General features: G+C 49.2%; 2 protein-coding genes across 2 annotated transcripts in view; both read left to right on the plus strand.

The window, feature by feature from the left end:
• Nucleotides 1-632, plus strand: part of LOC101663889 (glyoxylate/hydroxypyruvate reductase B-like) — a 35622-nt gene extending 34990 nt beyond the window's left edge. Inside the window, exon 6 of the mRNA XM_004715928.2 lies at nt 420-632. Within this exon, the coding sequence (XP_004715985.1) occupies nt 420-576 (157 nt within the window). The 3' untranslated portion in view covers nt 577-632. The remainder of the gene's footprint in view (nt 1-419) is intronic.
• A 4016-nt stretch (nt 633-4648) lies between these two features.
• RBFA (ribosome binding factor A) lies at nt 4649-19043 on the plus strand. The gene is made up of 7 exons (XM_004715943.2): nt 4649-4822; nt 11603-11645; nt 12558-12734; nt 13161-13273; nt 13625-13709; nt 17094-17164; nt 18148-19043. Exons 1-7 carry the CDS (start codon nt 4653-4655, stop codon nt 18491-18493), a joined length of 1005 nt encoding a protein of 334 aa, XP_004716000.2. The 5' UTR covers nt 4649-4652; the 3' UTR covers nt 18494-19043.
• Nucleotides 19044-19431: the final 388 nt, after the last annotated feature.

The raw sequence follows: 19431 nt of genomic DNA on the forward strand, positions 1-19431 counted from the left end.
TCTTTCTCCAAGAGTGACCAGTGGCCAAACTCACTGCCATCGAGTCAATTCCAGCTCAGAGCAACCCTGTAGGAGAACTGCCTTTGTGGGTTTCTGAGATTTTCAATCTCGACAGGAGCAGAGGGTCTCATCTTTCTCCTGTGGAGCGGCTGTTGGGTTCTAACCACTAACTTTATGGTCAACAGCTCAATTCATAACCCCCTATGCCACCACAGCTCCTACAATGATGCTAGGATCCAGGTGCCCAAAATGTTGGCCACCATATACATTAGATGAGTCGTGGTCATCCCTAGACATTTGGATTTGCCCTACAGCCTCTCAGAGCCTTTGTTTCCCCAGCAGGGATGTGAGGTGAAAGAATATCAAGTAAAGAGACCAAATAAGTCTGAACCGTGATCTTCCATTCACTTGTGTTTCAGAGATCACCCTCTGCTGAAGCTGAAGAATGTCATCCTGACCCTGCACATTGGGAGTGCAACTCATCAAGCCAGGCACCAGATGATGGAAAACATGGTTGAAAGCATCCTTGCCTCTCTCAGTGGCCTTCCCATTCCCAATGAAGTGCTTCTTAAATGAGATATGAAAATTCTGTGGAGTGAAACCTGGCAGATTAAACAAGAGATACCACTGTGCTACCTTGTGTCTTTATATATGCTGCTGTTACTATTGCAAGACAATGTCGAGTCAATTCCAACTGTGTAGTGACCCAGGTAAAAGAGGACAACTGCCCCACACAGTTCCAAATCAGTCATCTTCCTGGGAGCTGATCCCTAGGTCTTTCTGCTGTGTACCCACTGTGTGTGTGTGTGTGTGTGTGTCCAAACTGTCCACATTTCAGTTGGCAGATGAATGCTGAACACTGTCCCACCAGGGCTCCTTCTAGAACTGTTCTCAGGCTTACTCACTGCCAGCTGGTCAATGCCCACTCACAGCCACCCCCTTAGGGTTTCCGAGACTGTAACTGGTTATGGGAGTAGACAGCCCAGTCTTGCTCCCAAGGAGGAACTTCCAAAAATGTTGCTTTCAAAGTGCCGACCATAGGGAGCACAGCTCAACTTGTAACCATGACACCACCAGGGCTCCCTTCTAGATGTTAGAGCTCATTGGAAGGTTCTCACTCTTGACTGAGCTGGCTCCCACTCATAATGATGCCTCATGCCACGGGGTAAAATGTTGTCTGGTCTGGCGCCATCTTTATGGTTGTTGGTGTGCATGAGTTTGTCAGAGGAAGCCAGCCTCTAACAACCGAAGGGTCTGTAGGCACAATTGTATGGCTATAATATATAAAGATCATAGTAAAGTCATAGAAGATAGGAGAGAGAATAAAATAAAGGAGTCAGACACATTTTATGGTAGCATGCTAACCTCAGCTCCTCTTAATGGTCCACGTGGAGGTATGAGAAGAAAGAGAGGTCTTTACAAGACATGCATATTCAGTAGTTACACAGTCACAAAGTGGGTGGTAACTACAAGAAGGTCCCTGAGCTTACAGGTGAGGAAACCATTGGGGAAAGGTATGAGGGGGGATGGGCGCCACAGTGGGAGGAGATAGCAATAGAATGTCTGCTTCTATAGGGAGATAAAATCAACTATGTGCTCACTTTAACGCAGCTTAACTGTTAGGGGAGAATCTGTGGGAAAGATATTTAAAGCAGGATAATGCACTTGGACTTTATCTCTAACTTACCAAAGTGGTGGCTTTCCTACCGTGGAATACTAGCTTTCCAGAGTCCCTCTAAGTTAGGGAATATAGTCCTTGTCATATTTCCCTCAGTGTGAGTTTCCCACATGAGTTCATTGTGGTGGGCATGAGTTCATGGCTGTTGGTGGGCATGAGTTCGTGGTTATAGGCACTGTGTATTTTGAGTATCTTTCAACCCACATGACTCATCTTCCAGCTGCACTGTATTGGACAACCTTCTGATGAGATCTGAGGGATGTCTGTTCATTGGCTAACTTCAGAAGTACTTCAGTAGGCCCTTCTTCTGTTGGTTTTAATCTGCAAGCTCAGCTGCAACTTGTCCACCATGGTTGACTCCGCTGATATTTGAATTACTGACAGCATAGATTCCAGCATCATAGTAAGATGCAAGCCACCACAATAGGACATATGACAGATGAGTGGTGACTACTTACAGGCTGGTGTGGTACTATTTTGGTTGAAAAACTTTAAGAATAGTGATCATAGTTAATATTTAGTGAGAGCTTATTGAGTACTTTTTTCTCTCTTGATTTACTAAGTACTTTAAATCCATTATTTCACAAGGCAGTTTTATTACCATCGTCCCTGGAGTAAGTGGCACAGAGATAGTATCTGACTTCCTCTGACTACACAAGGTGGAAGAAGGAGACTCACCATCAGCATCATCACTTCAAGGCTGATTCCTGAGGCTGAGGTCAGACAAGCCCCTAGCCTCCAACCTTCCTAACCAAGTCTTACACCAATTGTCTATCCCCCAGCATGCTCAACGTCGATTTGATCATTGCAATGGCCTCACAGAATGCATAGACCATACTTGAAGTTATGGGCGCTATTAGGGAACCTAGTAGGATACAATTCATCAGAAATGCTCAAGACACATTTTGTTTGGTCAGGCTAGCCATGGTCTTTGGTCTTTCCAGCCATGCCTGAAGGCAGGCCTCCCTCTGGTCTGAGGCCTCTCAGCCAGGAGCTCCCCTGGCCTCTGCCCTGCTCTGCAGTGTCACAGAGCTGTTTTAGTGTGGTCAATAAATGTTCAGGGGACACTCCACCCTGCATTAAAGAAGCCTCATCCTCAACAAATGTACAAATGTCCTTGACACAATGGATGGATGGATGGATTGTAATAAAAGCTGTATGATCCCCCAATAAAATGATTTTTTTAAAAAAGCCTCATCCTAATGTCACTCAGCTCTAGTTTTGGGGGTCAGTAAACCCAGCTCCCTCAATTAAGTGCCTGGGGTATCCCATTCCACAAGTGAGCCTCTTGCCTAAAGCACTCCATTGTTTTTTCACTCCTAGGCTGTTAATCCCACCTCTCTGACTCTTGTACTCATACACTGTCCCTGTGTCACTTGGAAGATGGAATAATCCTTCCCTCATAGACTTGCCTGTGGACAAAGTGAAATAATGAATTTGAAGCACTTCGCAATCCCTCAGTATACATGAACAATCATTACTAATTACTACATTCTGCCACTGTTAGTGACACAGCTTTCTGCCCTGGATCAAGGAAGTTCAATGCACATGGACTCAAGATCCAGAGATCTGGCTCTTCTTTTTTGATGGTAGTGAGATTCCCCGATCTTCTGCTGACGGCCTTTTTCTATCCAACAGGAAGACAAAATTGACCAATCCTCATGTTCAAAGTTTTTACAATCACAATTAACCCTCAACTTTCACTCACAACAGAACCCTATAATCCTACCAATAGCTTCCCTACCTTCTCTTACATCCGGAAAAGAGAAAACACACCCAATTTTTATGGTCTTACCCAGTTTAAGTAGGAGTTACAAAGACTATGACTAGAAAAGCCATGTCAAGGCATTCACTGCACAACTCCCCATTTCACAGATAAAGGAAACTGAGCCCAAAGAAGATGTTACTCACGTCCCATAGCCTACAAATAGCCTAATTTAGCTTAAAACCCAGGATAGTGTGCCTGAAGATCTGTGAATTTACCATTGGATTATGCTGTCTTCAATTCTGTTCTGATAGCTTCTTGGGTTTCAGAGTATTCTGTATGCTCTAATATGCATTCATCTTATTTATTCATCAAGTAATTATGTGTGCCAAACTCTGCTGCACATGCTACTTTAGGAAACAAAGTCCAGTCTATGATCTCAATGGGCTTACATTCTAGTGGTGTGTGTGTGTGTGTGTGTGTGTGTGTGTGTGTGTGTGTTGGGGTTGGGGACACAGACACAAGAAGCGAGTTCCAGGCAGTCTGCTTGCAGGAAGTGACAGGCAGGATGAGCGAGTTCCAGGCAGTCTGCTTGCAGGAAGTGACAGGCAGGATGATTGGAATACAGTACCTCTTTCCTGAGAGGTTTTGCATGTGGATACGCACTGTAGAATATCTTAGGCAGGATGGGTCTTTTATCTCAGGACGTCTCCTCATTATAATTAAGGAGGCCTCACAGAGGTCTTGATTCTCAGATCTCTAACTTTGTGTAACACACCTTTACACATTAGATTTGTGGTTTTAAATCCCTCGCTCCGTGCTTCCCACAAAAGCCTGCTGGGCGGGCTTTCTCCCCGCCGTGGAGGACAGCCACTACCACCGAGGGAGCCGCGCGAGCCACGCCCCTGCGGGCACTGCCCACACGTCCAACCCCACCCCCAGCAAGTCAGGCTCCGCCCCGTCGCAGCTTAATCTCCCCACCCACGCGGCGACTGTCCTCACCCCTAAGTCGTCCACGCGTGGAGTGGTCCACACAACATCCGGCTCCGCGCTCGCTACTCGTTCCGCCCAACGTCGTCAGGCCTAGCTCCGTGCTCTGATTCCATCCATAAGCCCTGCTCACGAGAAGCCCCGCCCACCTGTAGCTCCGCCCCAACCGCGTCGCTCGGCCCACCACGCCCCGCCCACTTATAGCCCCACCCCGAGTTCTGACGCAGATTTCGAGCGACGCCCGTCGTGCCCCGCAGACCCGAATTCAGCGCGGCTGTCATGTGGGTGTTCGCCGGAGGTCTGTGGGGCGGCCACGCGAGGCTCGGGCTGTTGCTGGGCGGCTGTGAGGCGTTGCGCAGCTTCCTCTTGGGCTGCCCCCGAGGCCTTCACGGCTCCCTGGTCTCCTGTGGCAACAAGAACCTGCTCAAGAAGTTCGCCTCAAAAACCAAGTAATGGCCAGGGGCTGGGCGGTTCCCACGGTGAGGGGAAAGGGCTCGGTGCCTGGGGTTCGTGCTTACAAGGCGGGGGTTGGGGGGCAATGCCCGTGAGGGTGAGAAATTTTCCTAGATTAAAAAAAAATAGTAAATTTCTATCAAGTCGATGCCGACTCATAGTGACCCCCTAGGACAGGTTAAAACTGCCACTATGGGTTTCCAAGACTGTAACTGATGATGGGAGTAGAAAGCCTCGTCTTGCTGCCGCAGCAGGTAGTGGTTTCAAACTGCTGACCTTGCGGATTGCAGCCAAGGCTAACCAGGGCACTGTTGATTGAGAACCAATTCAGAGCTCATCATCAAGGTTTTGTTCCTCTGGAACCACTCTTGATACCAAAACCCTTAGTTTTTAACAATCACAACGTCATCCAGTGGGCTTCCATTCATAGAGACCCCATGTAGGGTTCCCAAAACTAAATCTCCCACCTCATCGTCCACCTTGTGGTTAGCAGCCCAATGCCTAACCCACAGTGCCAGCAGGGCTGCTAGAGGAACCGAGCCAACAAAGAGCTTGCCAATAAAGTATCTGAGCTTCAGTTGTCTCATATGCATGTGAAAGTTGGACATTGAATAAGGAAGCCCAAAGAAGAATCCATGCCTTTGAATTATGGTGCTGGTGGAAAATACTGAACAAGTTTGTCCTGGAAGAAGTATATCCATAATGCTCATTAGAAGGAAGGATTGTGAAAGTTCATCTCATATGTGGGACGCGTTACCACAAGCGATCAATCCCTGGAAAAGGACACCATGCTTGGTCAAGTGGAAGCTCACTGAAAAAGATGAAGATCGTCAAGGAGATGGGTTGTAACACAGAGCTCAAACAAGACAATTGTGTGGAGGGCATTGGACTGGGCAGTGGTTCTTTCTGTTCTACTTATGTTCACTCTGAGTCAGAACCGACTCGACAGCACCTAACTACAACAACAAAAGTTCCTGAGAAAATTCTGCCATATTTCAACTCCATTCCTCCTCAAACCTTTTGAAGCCCCTTTGTGTGTGTGTGTGTGTATAAAAATTTACATCAAGGAATTGACTTCAGATGGATGTTCTGAGACCTAAACTCGGGGAAGTGGCCCCTTTTGGCTCACTTGGCTTCAGGGGCTGAGGAACCCCACAGCTGCAGGCCCAGCAGCAGGCTGTCTGTGTCTTAGAAGGTTATGTGTTGGGCTGCTTAACCCTTAGGTCACCATTTCAAACCCACCAGCCGTACCAAGAGGGAAATGAGGCTTTATTCTCCCATAGAAGATTTACAGCCTTGAAAACGGAAAAGGACAGTTCTACTCTGCCAGATAGGATCACTATGAGTGGAAACAGACTCAATGGCAGTGGGTTTATGTATCATGAACCAGAGGCAAGAAGAGGAGGGGAGGGGTATGCAGGGTGGAGAATGCGATCATGAGCTTTGTGGAACATCCATTTATATCGTGGAGGAAGGCCACACCCTCAGGGAAACTCATCTTTCATCTGCTTGATCATATCAGGTCACATACCAAAAGATGATATTACATTATGGAAAAACAGGCCAGTGTCAGCCAAACCACTGGAAATCATAACCTAGCTAAGTTGGCACAGCAACCATCCCAATTTAATTCCACAGCAGTTTTAATTTTACTAAGGTAGTTATATCCAGTTTTTGTTTTGTTGTTTTTTTAATACACTGTATTTTTAGAACAACTTTACGTTTTCAGAAGAATTACAATGATAGTATAATGTTCCTGAATACCCCACAGCTAGTTTCTTCTATTAGTAACTGGTGTGATATATTTGTTATAATGAATGAACCATTGTTTATACATTATTATTTTTTAACATTTTATTAGGGGCTCATACAACTGTTATCCCAATCCATACACACATCAATTGTGTAAAGCGCATTTGTACATCGTTTCTCAAAGCATTTTCTCTCCATTTAAACCCCCGACATTACATTATTATTTTTTAACAATTCTATTGGCAAAATTTACATAGCAAACATTTCAACCATTCAATCATATCGAGGAGAATTGTACAATCATTACCATATTAACATTAGAACACCCTAACCCCCATCCCATGGTTAAATTTCTTTTAAAATGAGTTGTCCAATCACAGTTCTAATCCTCCCATCCTCCCCTTCTGCCTTCATGTCCCACTCCTGAAATCCCCTTCCCTCCCTGTCACCTACTCTGCACTCCGGCATCCTGTCAACCCCCGTTTCAATTATTATCAATATGCATCCACTCCTCCTGTGGTTCACAAACTGGGAAACCCAACAGAATAATAAAAATCAAAATAAGGTGGTAAGGATAAAATAATAATAATATAAAGACCAAAGTACAAATGAAGAGTAAGAAAGAAAATACCCTCATCAATATTCCAAAAGCCAGGGAAGAAATTTCTCTCATGGAACAAGTAAGAGATAATTGCACACAGGACCAACTCAGGTCGGGTCTACAGTGAGGTCCTCTGGCCAAGTATGCAGTTCCATTCAGCATGTTCAAGATTACAGTGGTCCCTGCCTGACAGCAAGGCTGTTCAAGTCTCTTGCCTGTGGCTAGAGCAGATCAGCCAGCCGCTCAATCTGACCACATACTCTGCAGATGGGTTTTGGGCTCCCACTGTCCACTGTAGTCTTCTACAGATTGGGTGTTCATAATTTTAGCTCTGATACTTTTTCCTCCGCCATATTGGAATTTTTTGCCATCTTTGGATCACACAAGTTGGTGTGCTTCTTCCATGTGGAATTTAGTTGACTCCATGCTTAGATGGCTGCTTGTTTGACTACAAGCTTGTAAGACCCCAGACACTTATTCTGATTGATAGGCACCATCTGCTATAGGCACACTTTGCTGTAGCACCTTTATCTTCAGGGATCCTTTCATGAAGGTAAGCACTGAGAAGGGCCATGTTACCAGAACTAACTGTTCTTGGATTTGGGCTAGAGCAGTGGTTCTCAACCTTTCTAATGCCGTGACCCTTTAATATAGTTCCTCATGTTGTGGTGACCCACCCCACCCCAAATCATAAAATTTTTTTCGTTGCTACTTCAGAACTGTCATTTTGCTACTGTTATGAATCAGGCGACCCCTGTGAAAGGGTCGTTCGGTCCCCAAAGGGGTCATGACCCACAGGTTGAGAAATGCTGGGCTAAAGTGAAGTAGGAGCCCAGACTCCATCTACTTGTTCATGGGACTTGCACATCTCAGGTTTACTTTGGCAGTTGTAATATGACAAAATCAAAACCCTGGAAGACCAACTGTCAATAGCAGCCATAGGCCAGTCAGCAACCAAACAAACCACACATACCCCCAAAGAAACACACACACACACACATAAGCAAGCTACAAGCAGGAAAGCAAAAACCTATGTAAACAAAGAAGTATAGCATTGTCAGTCCACCCCCCTGGGGTATAAGTCGATTGCACTATTAACATCATCAATATTCCCAGTGACCCAGCACTCCAGACACTGTCAGTATGAGGAGTCTATGCGAGTACAGTTCCATCTGGAGCTGCAGCCCACGAGTATTGTCCTACACAGTTCAATCTCTGATTCGCTTGGGCTCTGTTAACCCTAAGCCTGGGGTTGATGCCAGTGGGGGCCTTCCTAGGCCAACTCCTCCAAGTGTAGCTCCCTGTTCAACGGATGTCAACCTGTCAACTCACTGCAAGGTGAACGCTGAGGTGCTTCCACCAGACACCCACTGAGCCGGGGGTTCCCCCCAAGGTCCAACAATTGCCACTTCCACAATCCTGGGACACCCACTCTCTGCTTCCTCTCCAATCCAAGTGCCCCAGCCCTCACCCAAGGGTATAGACAGCTCCGAGGTAGGGTTCAGTCCATTCCGCAGAGCCTCTGTGTTAAGTCCTGGTGTCACCCCTGCGTTGTGCGCTGCTGCCTGCCAGGTCAGCTTCCATGCTCATCCTGGTGTTTGCCCATGGTGTGAGTCACTGAAGTTTGGGTAAAAATGAATTCAAAGTGTCTACCCAGATACCTAAAATCTGGTCCATTGTCCCCCAAGGTTCCATACACTCATTGTTTAACATCCCTTCCCGCTGCTGTGTGGCTAGTTCTCCCCAAACAACCACCATACTCACCCACAGAACTATCGCTGTCTCCTCCACAAGGTAGGTGGTCCCCTCTCATGGTCTTGGCTTGAATTTCTGGAAAGCTTCTTCCATTCCTCTGGATTTTCTGGTCTAACAACAGGAGCACAGAGCCGGTGATTCTACATGGGCACCATCCTCCTGGTAGTCCATTGTTATTAACTAAAGCTTACAGTTTATTCAGACTTCATAGTTTTATATAATGTCTAATTTCCTGGTTCTAGGATTCTACATTACCTCTAGCCAACATATCTCTTTAGAATACTCTTGGCTGTGACAGTTCCCAGACTTATTTTTGATGACCTTGACAGTTTGGGAAGGCTCCTGGGTTATGGTCAGAAGACAGGTCTGCAGTGATAGCCAAGGACTCATTGTGGAGCAATTCTGTCTGTCACATGGGGTTGCCATGGATCGACATCAAATCAGTTGGCAATAGATTTATGGTTTTTGACAGTTTTAAGGAACACTGGACAGGATCCCTAGTAGCTAACTGAATGGTCAACTGTTGGAACCAACCAGCAATTCCCCTTGGTGAAAGATGAGGCTATCACCTCCCAGAAAGGGTTACAGCCTTGGAAACCCTAAGACCAGCTTTACTCTGTCCCATGTGGTCGGTAGGAGTCAGAATGGACTCAGTGGCTGTTGGTTTGGTTTTAGTTGGACACATGTTATAGGGGCCCCTCTACTAGAATGTATCTTCTTTTTCTCAAGATTACAAGAGCCCTGGTAGTACAGTGGTTAAAGTACCCAACTTCTAACTGGAACCCACAAGCAGCTCCAAGAGAGACAGATACCCAGCCTTGGAAAGCCTTGGAAACCCCCCAAGGCTGTGCTCCTCTGTCCTGTAGGCTTAGTATGGTAGCTAAGACCAAATGCAGGCTGGGTATGGGTTGGTATTGGACTTGGCACCAGTGGCTTTTTTCTCCCCTGATTAAGCTGGAGGTGTGAGATTGGGGAGTAAGACCACAGATGTAAAGTGGCATTTTCACCACATCATGTGACAGGTGTGTGCTCAGCATGACTTTGATCACTGTTGGTGTTAGCCTTGGTTGTGTGGTGGAGAAAAGGTTTGTCAGCCTTCCCCACTGTGATGCGCCCCCACCCCCACCCCGCCCCAGGCATTTTGGGAGGGAATTATAATTCCCAGGCCACACTGAAAGAGGGGGTGGAATGCTCCTCTCCTTGTGGTTGGAGTATCCACATAAATTCCTAGGATTTCCTCTGCGTGTGAATTGTGCCTCTTCTTCCTCGTTGTTTATTTAATCAACTCTGGAAGTCATGAACTGTAGAGCTCAGGACAACGCTCTTTTGTCACCTGAGTTGGGAGTCCCTGCAGTTGACTCCTCTGCTCCTTTGACACAACTCATCAGTGTGGGCTTGGTTTTTGTTGGTTTTGCTTTCTTGCAATCAAAACTTCCTTGCACTGCGACATGCTCCTTTCTCAGCCATCAAATATGCCATTTCTCTAAGGAGTCCTTTTCCTCTCCTCTTGGAGAGTGGCATGAGGAACCGAGATCTCTGTCGGTGTACTCATATGCACCTGGGCTGTCATTCTTTTCATCCCTCTCAGCTGACAAGGGGAAGAAGGGTATATATCAAACCAGACTCACTGTCATCCAGTCGATGCTGACTCAGTGCTACGGTAGGAGGGTAGAACTATCCTTTGAGCATAATGCCTCATCTTTCTCCCTCGGAGAGTTGGTAGGTTTGAACTGCTAACCTTGTGGTTAGCACTCAACTGACAATTCATCGCACCAGGAGAGCTCCTAACTTAGGTATACATGTTTCTGTGATATGTCTATGTGATCATCTGTATTAACGTAGATGAGTTAATATTAATGGCTCCACCTCTCCTTGTGCACAACTCCTTGTGGCCGCCTCCCTTGGTTTCTCTGTACATCCCTAGGACAGCAGAGAGAAACCTGGTTCTAGTCTTCCACCATCCATTTGCTTGGTTCTTCCATTCCAGTGTCTGCAGTGTCAGAGATAGTGAGCTGTCCCTCCATGGGAAACCTCTTTATCAGCGGGAATATGAAGTTTAGCTTAAGTTTATTGGATTTAACGTGAAACGAAGATTGAATTAAACTAATGAACTAGGTTAGATTAAAACCATTTTCTGCCTACAACCTATGCTATTAGGGATCTCAATAGAATATATTCCCAATAATGGACTTTCTGTACCCAAGTGTGTGGTTGTCAGGTGCCAACTCACAGAGGCCCTACCCTACACAGCAGACCGGGATGTCACTCAGCCTTGCACCAACTTCCCAATTGTGCTGGGGCCATTGTGGTAGCCATGGCATCAGCTCATGTCATCAAGGGTCTTCCTCCTTTCTGCTTCCCTCCCACTTTACCAAGTTTTCAGTGCCTACATCCTGAAAAGTAGGAAGCCTGTTCCTTATTTGTAGTCTGTTCTTCGTCAAGAAGCTCTGCTGAAACTTGTTCACCTTGGGTGGCCCTGCTGGTTTTTGAAATACTAGTGACATAGCTTCCAGCATCACAGCAACACATAAGATACCACAGTGCGACACACAGACAGTGGTGGGGTCAGAATACAGCATATCAGAAACAAAGTTATACCATCATAACCACTGAACTTAGCCTTAATGTACCATTAGTATCCAACATGATGTTTATTTCTTCCCCATAGGAAAAAGTTTTGGTATGAAAGTCCTTCCTTGGGAACTAACCTTGTAAGTATGAAGTAGCAGTGCCACCCATTAGGAACTGTGGGTGGAATTGGGTTTCAGAGGGGCACAGCTCTTTCCCTTTCTAGGTGGGGACAATAGGAGTGTGATTGGGAATAGTTGTCACTGAACCATGGAATTTTGACCTAAGATTCAAGGCCACCAAAGTTTTCCAGAAGTGGCATCGCGGTTCTTTGTGTGGGGCTGCTCCCACAAGGTCTGCAGTTTAGAAACTACCTGCCACTCCTCTGGAGAAAGACCAGCTTTCTACTCCATAGAGTTACAGCCCCGGCAGCCCACAGGGGCAGTTCTACCCTGTTAGTTCTACCCTAATAGGATTGTAGATGCTGAGGTTCTCATGGTTCATTGACTAATAGCTTCCATTCAGCTTCAGTTTTCTTCACTCTTCTTGGCTCTGGATGGGGAGAGACCAATATTTGTACCTTCGATGGCTGCTCACAAACTTTTAAGACCCCGGTTGCCAGAGCCAGGTGTAGAGCACTGTCTTTGTAGATGCAGGCATGCCATTGACCTGCGCCCCTGAGACTGTGGTCCTGAGCCTCCAGGCCCATGCACAGTTCCAGTGCCTCAGCGCATCGAGACCCTTGGTTCTGTTTCCTGTATGCTTTGCTTTACTTAGGGGTTTATTTGTAACTGCCAACCCACCCCCCACCCCCCTCTGTCATGGAGTTCATTCTGTCTCATCACAACCCTGTGTGGAGTTTCTGAGGCTGTAACGCTTTTTGTTCCCAATGGTCTTATTGGCATATACTTCTTATATTGTATCATTTAATTGTTCAATCATATTAAGATTTGTGTAGTTAGCACCAAAATCCATTTCAAAACATTTCCTTCCTGGACTGATTGGTCGCTTGTAAAGCCCCAGGCACTGAACACGCTGTTCTTTTTTTAACAAAGACTTACAAACCATCCAAGTTGGATTCTCTAATGAAAAAGACCCCACAGAAGACCAGGAAGGAAGACCACGTGCGCCTCAGGGTCCTCAACGGCCTGCTCCACAAAGCTCTGGCGGATTTGCTAAGCACCTCGGAAGTAAGCCAGGAGGTCTACGACCTGAACGTGGAGCTCTCCAAGGTGGGTTAGGGAGCCAGAGTCCCTGAGGTGAGGCAGGATGGGGAGCCTGGCCATCTGCGGACAGAGGGGCCGAGTGTTCTGGTGCAAGCAGACCAGACGCCGCCCATACTCAGGTGATGATGGAGCATCAGAAGGTGGTCGTAGGATAAGCAAGGTCTGTATGGCAGTGTCAGTGTCACGGGAGGGCAGTAATGGCAGGTGAACATCTTGGGGTGAATGGCTCTGAACCAAGTGCCCTGGGGCTGGCATGAATGACCCCTGGAGGGAAGGCGAGGTTCCTGGTGTCCATGATGACATAGCTGATACAGATGGCCACTGGTTCCAGGAGCCATGGCTGTGCCCAGAGCTGAGGGGCTCCTTGTGCTTGTCTGTCTGGAAGCCGGTGTGCACAGAGCCGTCTCTAGAAGCTGGGTGGGTGGGACCCAGGTGTCTCTGACTTCAGATTTCTCAGCCTGCCGAGTGTACTGGAGGACGTCTCTCTCCGCTGAGCAGAACGAGCACACCAGCACCGTCCTGCAGAAGAGCGCTGCCCACATGCGGTGAGCCCGTGCCCCTTCCTGCATGCGGTTGCTGTTCCTACCCCCAGGTGGAGGCCTTTCTGGGATATCAAGGTGTCACATACATTTTCCAAGAAGCCTGATCTCGGTTAGTGCTTCGCAAGGACTGGGCCTGGCCTCGCCCTGGGCCCTCCTCTACCCCAAGGTCCTTTTGAGGGGTTCCCAGGGTTGCAGCTATGTGCACAGTAATCCTAAGACTTTCTCTGTCGTTGTCCTGGACCAACTATCCTGCACACCTGGGTTCTTGGTGGGTCCCTGCATTTTAATGTTGGCATGTCCCCTCAGCCCACTGTCTCCATGCTGCCTTTGATGGAGCCTGCTCTCTTTCCCCAGGCACCTGCTGATGTCCCAGCAGATACTCCGGAACGTGCCACCCATCATCTTCATTCAGGACAGAGAAGGCGCAGCCCTGGCTGAGGTGAGGCAGTCAGTAATCAGACCCACACCAGGAAAGTCCACTTCTAAATATTTAAAGCATAATGCCCACAGTTGAGAAGCACTTTTGGGGGGACACACGAGAAGTGAAGCTGTTAGTGTTCCCAGCCCAAGTGCCCAGCCCCATTCTCCAGATGCCACCACATCTGGTGTTGCTTGTGTGTGCAGCTCTCTTTAATGCGGACCAGTAAACGGTCTGTATTTCTTAATGTATTTGGATTATGATGTTGGAGAAGAATACTGAAACACCATGGATGACCAGAAGAACAAACAAATCTGTCTTGGAAGAAGTGCAGCCAGAATGTTCCGTAGAAGCCAGGATGATGAGACATCGTCTCTCCCACTTTGTACCTGTTGTCAGGAGAGACTGGTGACTGGAGAAGGTCATCATGCTTGGTAAAGAGGAAGACTATCAAGGAGGTGGACTGACGCCGTGGCTGGAACAGTGGGCTCCACTGTAGCGATGGCTGAGGATGGCTCAGGACATGGCAGTGTTCTGATATGCTGTACATAGGGTCAGAACCAACCAAGGACAGCGGTCTCTTGGCCAACAAGTATGGTCTGGGTGGTAGTGACAAAGGTATACTACACCCTGGACGCAAGAGCAGAAACCATGGGGACCCTGAGGTAGATGGACATGTGGCTGCACCTATGGGCTCACAGAGTCTGTCACAGCACACAGGCACTGGGAGTCCCTGGCCATGCCCCAGTAAAGGCAGAACCCTGGCCTGCTGCACGAGTCCCACTTTGAGTCCGCCCAGCGCCCGCAGGTGCAGCTGCCACCTTTCTGCCTGCAGAGGCCTGTATGTTGCTGTGGTGCGGACCAGGCCCCAGCCAGCTTCCAGACAAGTCAGGCCATACACAGCCAGGATCCTGTAGAGAGGAGAGGTCACCATTCCTGATAGCAAGCCAACAGAATCTTCTGGAATGAAGTTGTGGCACAGCACTCCTGGGACTGGGAAGAACCAGCCAGTGAAGGCCCCATGGGTCATGGTGGACCAGGCGTCAGGTAACTGCAAGGTTATGGTTCGGTAACCAATACTGACCTTAGGAGCAGGTTGCATCTGGACCGATCCGGGGAAAAGAGGTTTATGTGGCATTGATGACTCTTGTTACTCATGCGGTAGTGACGATGAAGGCATGTGAGTAGCCCCAGTGAGGGTGAGAGACCACAGGCAAGTCCCAGGCCTCGCTGTAAGGAAGCAAGTGGAGTGGGCTGCGATAGGTGTCTTGGGAAAGGACGGCGAGGAGCCTCGGGGCCCTCCCCTCACCCTGCCATCCTGCTCTTACAGGGGCAGCAATAGCTAGGTGCCCTGAGCCTCCGCATCATATTCCAGGAGAAGATGTGGGGTGAGGACGTGGGTTACTGTGGGGCTGCCCTTGTCCAGGGGGTGCTGCTGAGGCTTAGTTAGAAACTTTGGGATTCTGCCTAACAGGAGGGGGTTGTGCCTGATTGTCCTGTCATCCAGTCTGCCCACAGTCCAAGGGCCTGGTCCTCTCTCACTCTACTTGCCTATGACCCAGAGCCTGGCTGGCAAGTGGAGGCAAAGGGAAGAAGAGGAATGACCAGCTGAACTGCCCTGGTGTTCCTGTCTCGCTGATTAAAAGAAGTTGCATGTAGTCAAGATGCATAAATGATTACCACTGACTGGAATTTGAATGTTAGAAACAGGTAGGAAGGATCGGTTGTTGGAAAATATTGCCTTGGTGCTGGAAGCGAAGCTGGAGATCATGACAGGGTTTTGCGAGACCGACTTCTTAACTGCAGGCACTTTTAAATACACAGCAACTGTAATGCACAGGAATCAGATCAACGCACCTATGGGAAGAGACTGGTCACGAAGACGGTCCGTGGAAAAGAGGAAGGCCCTCACGAGACAGATTGTCACTGTGGCTTGTGGGGTGAACACGTGGCAGCAGGGATTGTGAGGTGGCTCAGGGCCAGACACTGCCTAGTTCTATTGTACACAGTGTTACTGGACTGCTGACTTCACTGTTGGCAGTTCTAATCTACCAGCTGCTTCCTAGGGGCTTTCTGCCTCTGTAGGGACTTACAGTCTCTGAAACCTAAGGGCATGGGTTGGAGCCAAGCTCAGAACCCCTAACTGCAGCCATTCAAAGTGAATGGGAAGGAAAGATCGTTAGGTGGGGGGATCACCCTTTGAGCCCAGACTATCCTTGGGTGGCCGAGTGACATGCTGCGGCATTTCTTCCGGTCATGGCAGTGCTTAGGAATGGTCAAGTGGTTAGTCAAAGAGCCGTGCATGGCAGCTTGCCACTCCATGTCCCCACCAGGACATGTGAAAGGTCCTGCTCCCTCCTGGGGCCCAGGACCCACCTCACGGAGCCATTCTGGTGGTCCTTGTGGACATCTGTCCCTGTGCTAGCCGTGGCCCCTGGCAGAGTGGATGCGAGTCAGCTGAGTGTTCTCAGAGTTCGCAGCCTGCCCTTGTTTGGCGGCATCTGTCCACTGAGCTCCTCCCAGTCCAGCTGCTGTTCACATTCGTCCTTGCAGTTGGATGCCAGACACTAGGTGTATGTGGCTGAGTGTCCTCCCCAGGCCACGGCGGGATGCTGCACAGTCTAGGTTTCAGGTTTTGTTAGGGAGCCTCTACAGTTCCCGTTGTTTGGGAGAGGTGGGGGGGGCAGTATGCACCCCTCTGGGGTCTTCTTTCCCACCTTCCTCTGGATGGGATGCTCTGCTCCAGGGATATTTAAACTGTGGTTGTGGTGGTTCCTCTTGTGGTCACCTACCCTGCTTCCTGAAAGCTGGGGGTTCATTTCCTGCATCTAGCTCAGAGGCCAGGCATGCTCTGAGGATGCCCAGTGCCCAGCTGGATGTGAACGCGAAGACAACAGCCAGATGCAATAGGAAGAGGGACTGGGAAATACTTGGAGGGACCCTCTGAAGGCCGGGCCATCCCTCTCCCTTGACCCTGGAACACCACCCCCACCACCCACCACCCCATCCCCCGCAGCCCAAGGTTAGGCAGGTGCAAAGTTTCCCTGCCGGTACGTACAGCATCCAGTCTCCGCCTCTTCCTCGCTGTCTTCCAATATGGACTGCCGCTGCTGCGTGCTCCACAGGGTCCTTCCGGCCCCTCTCACCCCAGCCCCTCCCCAGCCAAAGGCCCAGCCAGCAGATGCTAGCTATATTCACAGGTTTTAACTGTGGCTTTTGAAAAGCTTCCGTAGAACAGGCTAATTTGCCAGTAGTTATAAGCAGGGACAGGCTGGTGAGTTGGCCCAGGGTCAGGGAAGAAGCACTTGGAGGGAGGACGGTGCTGGGATGAATCTGAAGCTTGGCTGGCCATGCAGCAGGCAGAGACTGCTGTTTTGACTGAAGCCACTGGGCCCTCCTTTCCAGGTGGATCGATTACTGGCGATTGCCGATTTTGGGCCCCCTGACGAAAAAGACTTGCGACAAGATGGTGCCAGGTGATTTTCCTTGAGTGTATTTTCATGTGTCTGTTGGTTTTGTGTTTATCCTCAAAGATGTGCCCGGAAGAGCCTGGTAGAAAAGGACACTGGGAACGCAGCCCCAACAGTGCATCTTCTTGTCCTCACAAAAGGAGCCCGGGGGCATAGTGGTTACTCAATGGGCTGCTAACCACAAGGTCAGCAGTTCGAAACCACCAGCCACTCCATGGGACAAAGAAGAGGCTTTCTGCTCCTGTAAAATGTGACAGTCTCAGACACTCACAGGGGCAGCCCTACTTTGACCTGCAGCATTGCTGTGAGTCAGTAAGGATTCCACGGCAGTGGGTTTGCTTTGGGATTATAAATGCTGCGTGCTTACTGAATGACAGTTACATCTGAGATGTATGGACAGATGCCTCCTCCTGTGGCCATTCTTTCAGTTCTGTGCATTTCCTGTGGCCTTCCCCGCCCCTCAAAGCATAGTGGCACCGGTTGGTAATATTTCCCCATTTCCCTTATAAACAGTGTTTTGTTGATTGTGCCCCACTATCTACTGACCCATTGGCACAGGTTGATATTGGGTTGGATGAGGGTGTGTACCCCAGATGCTGACCCGTGTCCAGCCTCACGTGCACTTCCTGGCCATGCTGCTCACAGTCCTGTGTGCATACCGCCAGGCTGTGGTATCCATAGGCACTGCCCTGGGCAGGAGTAAAGGGAACAGCAGAAGTGGGCCGCCACTCTGGGACGCAGTCTATAGGCCCTCAGCCAACCAGTGTCTGTATGACCCAGGAGGGCATCCAATGAGGGCTGCACATGCACGTACACACAGAACATGTACGCAGATGTTCACAGCACCAACTTCAGGGTCAAACGGTGGAAACCATCACCCTTCACCTTTGTTCCTGCCTCTCCGTGCCTGGAAGGCCTGTCTGGGGTGCAGGGACAGATTACCTGGGTTTGGTTTGTGTGGTGCATGAAGGCTCCTCTCTCCCCCACAGGGAGCCCCCATTGGGCACTGCATCCCCTGGGCTATATGGAATTGATCACGAGGCCCTCCACCAGCAGGTCCTGGCATACAAGAGGCAGCGGGAGCAGCTGGGCCTGGGCCGTGCCAAGCTGGGGCTGTCCGATGAGCAGGAGCAGCTGGTCAAGCTGGCCAGGCAGATGAAGCGGAGGAAGAAAACAAAGCCCACTGACCATGACATCTCCCCCAAGAGCTTCCTGTCGGGTGGAGAGAGTGAGGACAGTGATGACGGCGAGTGGCCAGAGGAGGGCGTGCTGGAGCCCCGGGGACAGGCTGTAGAGCCTGGCATCGAGGGGCAGGGCCCAGGGCAGCGAGTCTGAGGCTGGCCCTGCTGTCTGTGGACAGACCCCTGTCTGCACACACTATGTGGGTGGCACGTGATGGCACCTTCAATAGCAAGTAAAGCAGGATGCCGGTGTCGGCTCAAAAAACCTCATGCCCTCTCTCCCCCTGTGAAAGCTGCCCACTCTGTGTGCTGTCCTGCTTTGAGAGAGAGAGAGTGTGTGTGGTCGCCAACTCACAGACTATAAAACAGGAGGTATAGAAATGTTGGATTCCTCAGGTGAGAAATGCCTAGGTCCTTGGCTTCCCAGAGAAAGAATTCACTCAGAAGCCTGGTTTGTGATCTAAATGAGTTTTTTTATAAAGGATAGAAGTTTCAGGTTTTACACAGGCACTCTCAGGGCACTTCCCGCCCACACGTGGCGACCTTAGGCCAGGGAAACCTGCAGCACAGACAGGAGCAGCTAGAAAAGAGGTAGGTGGTCTCCAAGTTCTAGCCTTTTGGGGCCTTCCGCTAGGAGGCGTGGTTGATGGTACTGGTTGACCCCATTGGCTAAATTAAGGCCACCTGGCCTAGATTGGGGCCCACCCAGGGGTACTAGCTTCCTGGCTCAAGGGCCTGAATTTGGGAATGCTCTCTAGCCTTTATCAGCTTCCAACTTCCTGTAAGGGGGATGGCTTCCTATAAGGGGGTGGGGTGGGGGTGGGGCACTTGGCATGTAGATGGACAGCCCCCGGTTTCTGCCTGTAGCTACCTAATAGAAACAGCCATGTTATTACAAAGGGTTTTGTATGCGTGTGCGTGTGTTTCTTTTTTTTTTTAATCATTTTATTGCGGGCTCATACAACTCTTATCACAATCCATACATACATTAATTGTGTAAAGCACATTTGTACATTCGTTACCCTCATCATTCTCAAAACATTTGCTCTCCACTTAAGCCCCTGGCATCAGCTTCTCATTTTCCCCCTCCCT

Source organism: Echinops telfairi, unplaced genomic scaffold (assembly GCF_000313985.2).
Source record: "Echinops telfairi isolate 266 unplaced genomic scaffold, ASM31398v2 ScPeMD7_7400;HRSCAF=8409, whole genome shotgun sequence".
NCBI classification, from domain to species: Eukaryota; Metazoa; Chordata; class Mammalia; order Afrosoricida; family Tenrecidae; genus Echinops; species Echinops telfairi.

What these genes read in the sequence shown, in the direction of transcription:
- RBFA (XM_004715943.2), top strand. Translation starts at nt 4,653, where the DNA reads ATGTGGGTGTTCGCCGGAGGTCTGTGGGGCGGCCACGCGAGGCTCGGG. An exon ending in TGAACGTGGAGCTCTCCAAG is followed by an intron (nt 12,735 to 13,160) that starts GTGGGTTAGGGA and finishes GGTGGGACCCAG; the next exon opens with GTGTCTCTGACTTCAGATTT. An exon ending in TTGCGACAAGATGGTGCCAG is followed by an intron (nt 17,165 to 18,147) that starts GTGATTTTCCTT and finishes TCTCCCCCACAG; the next exon opens with GGAGCCCCCATTGGGCACTG.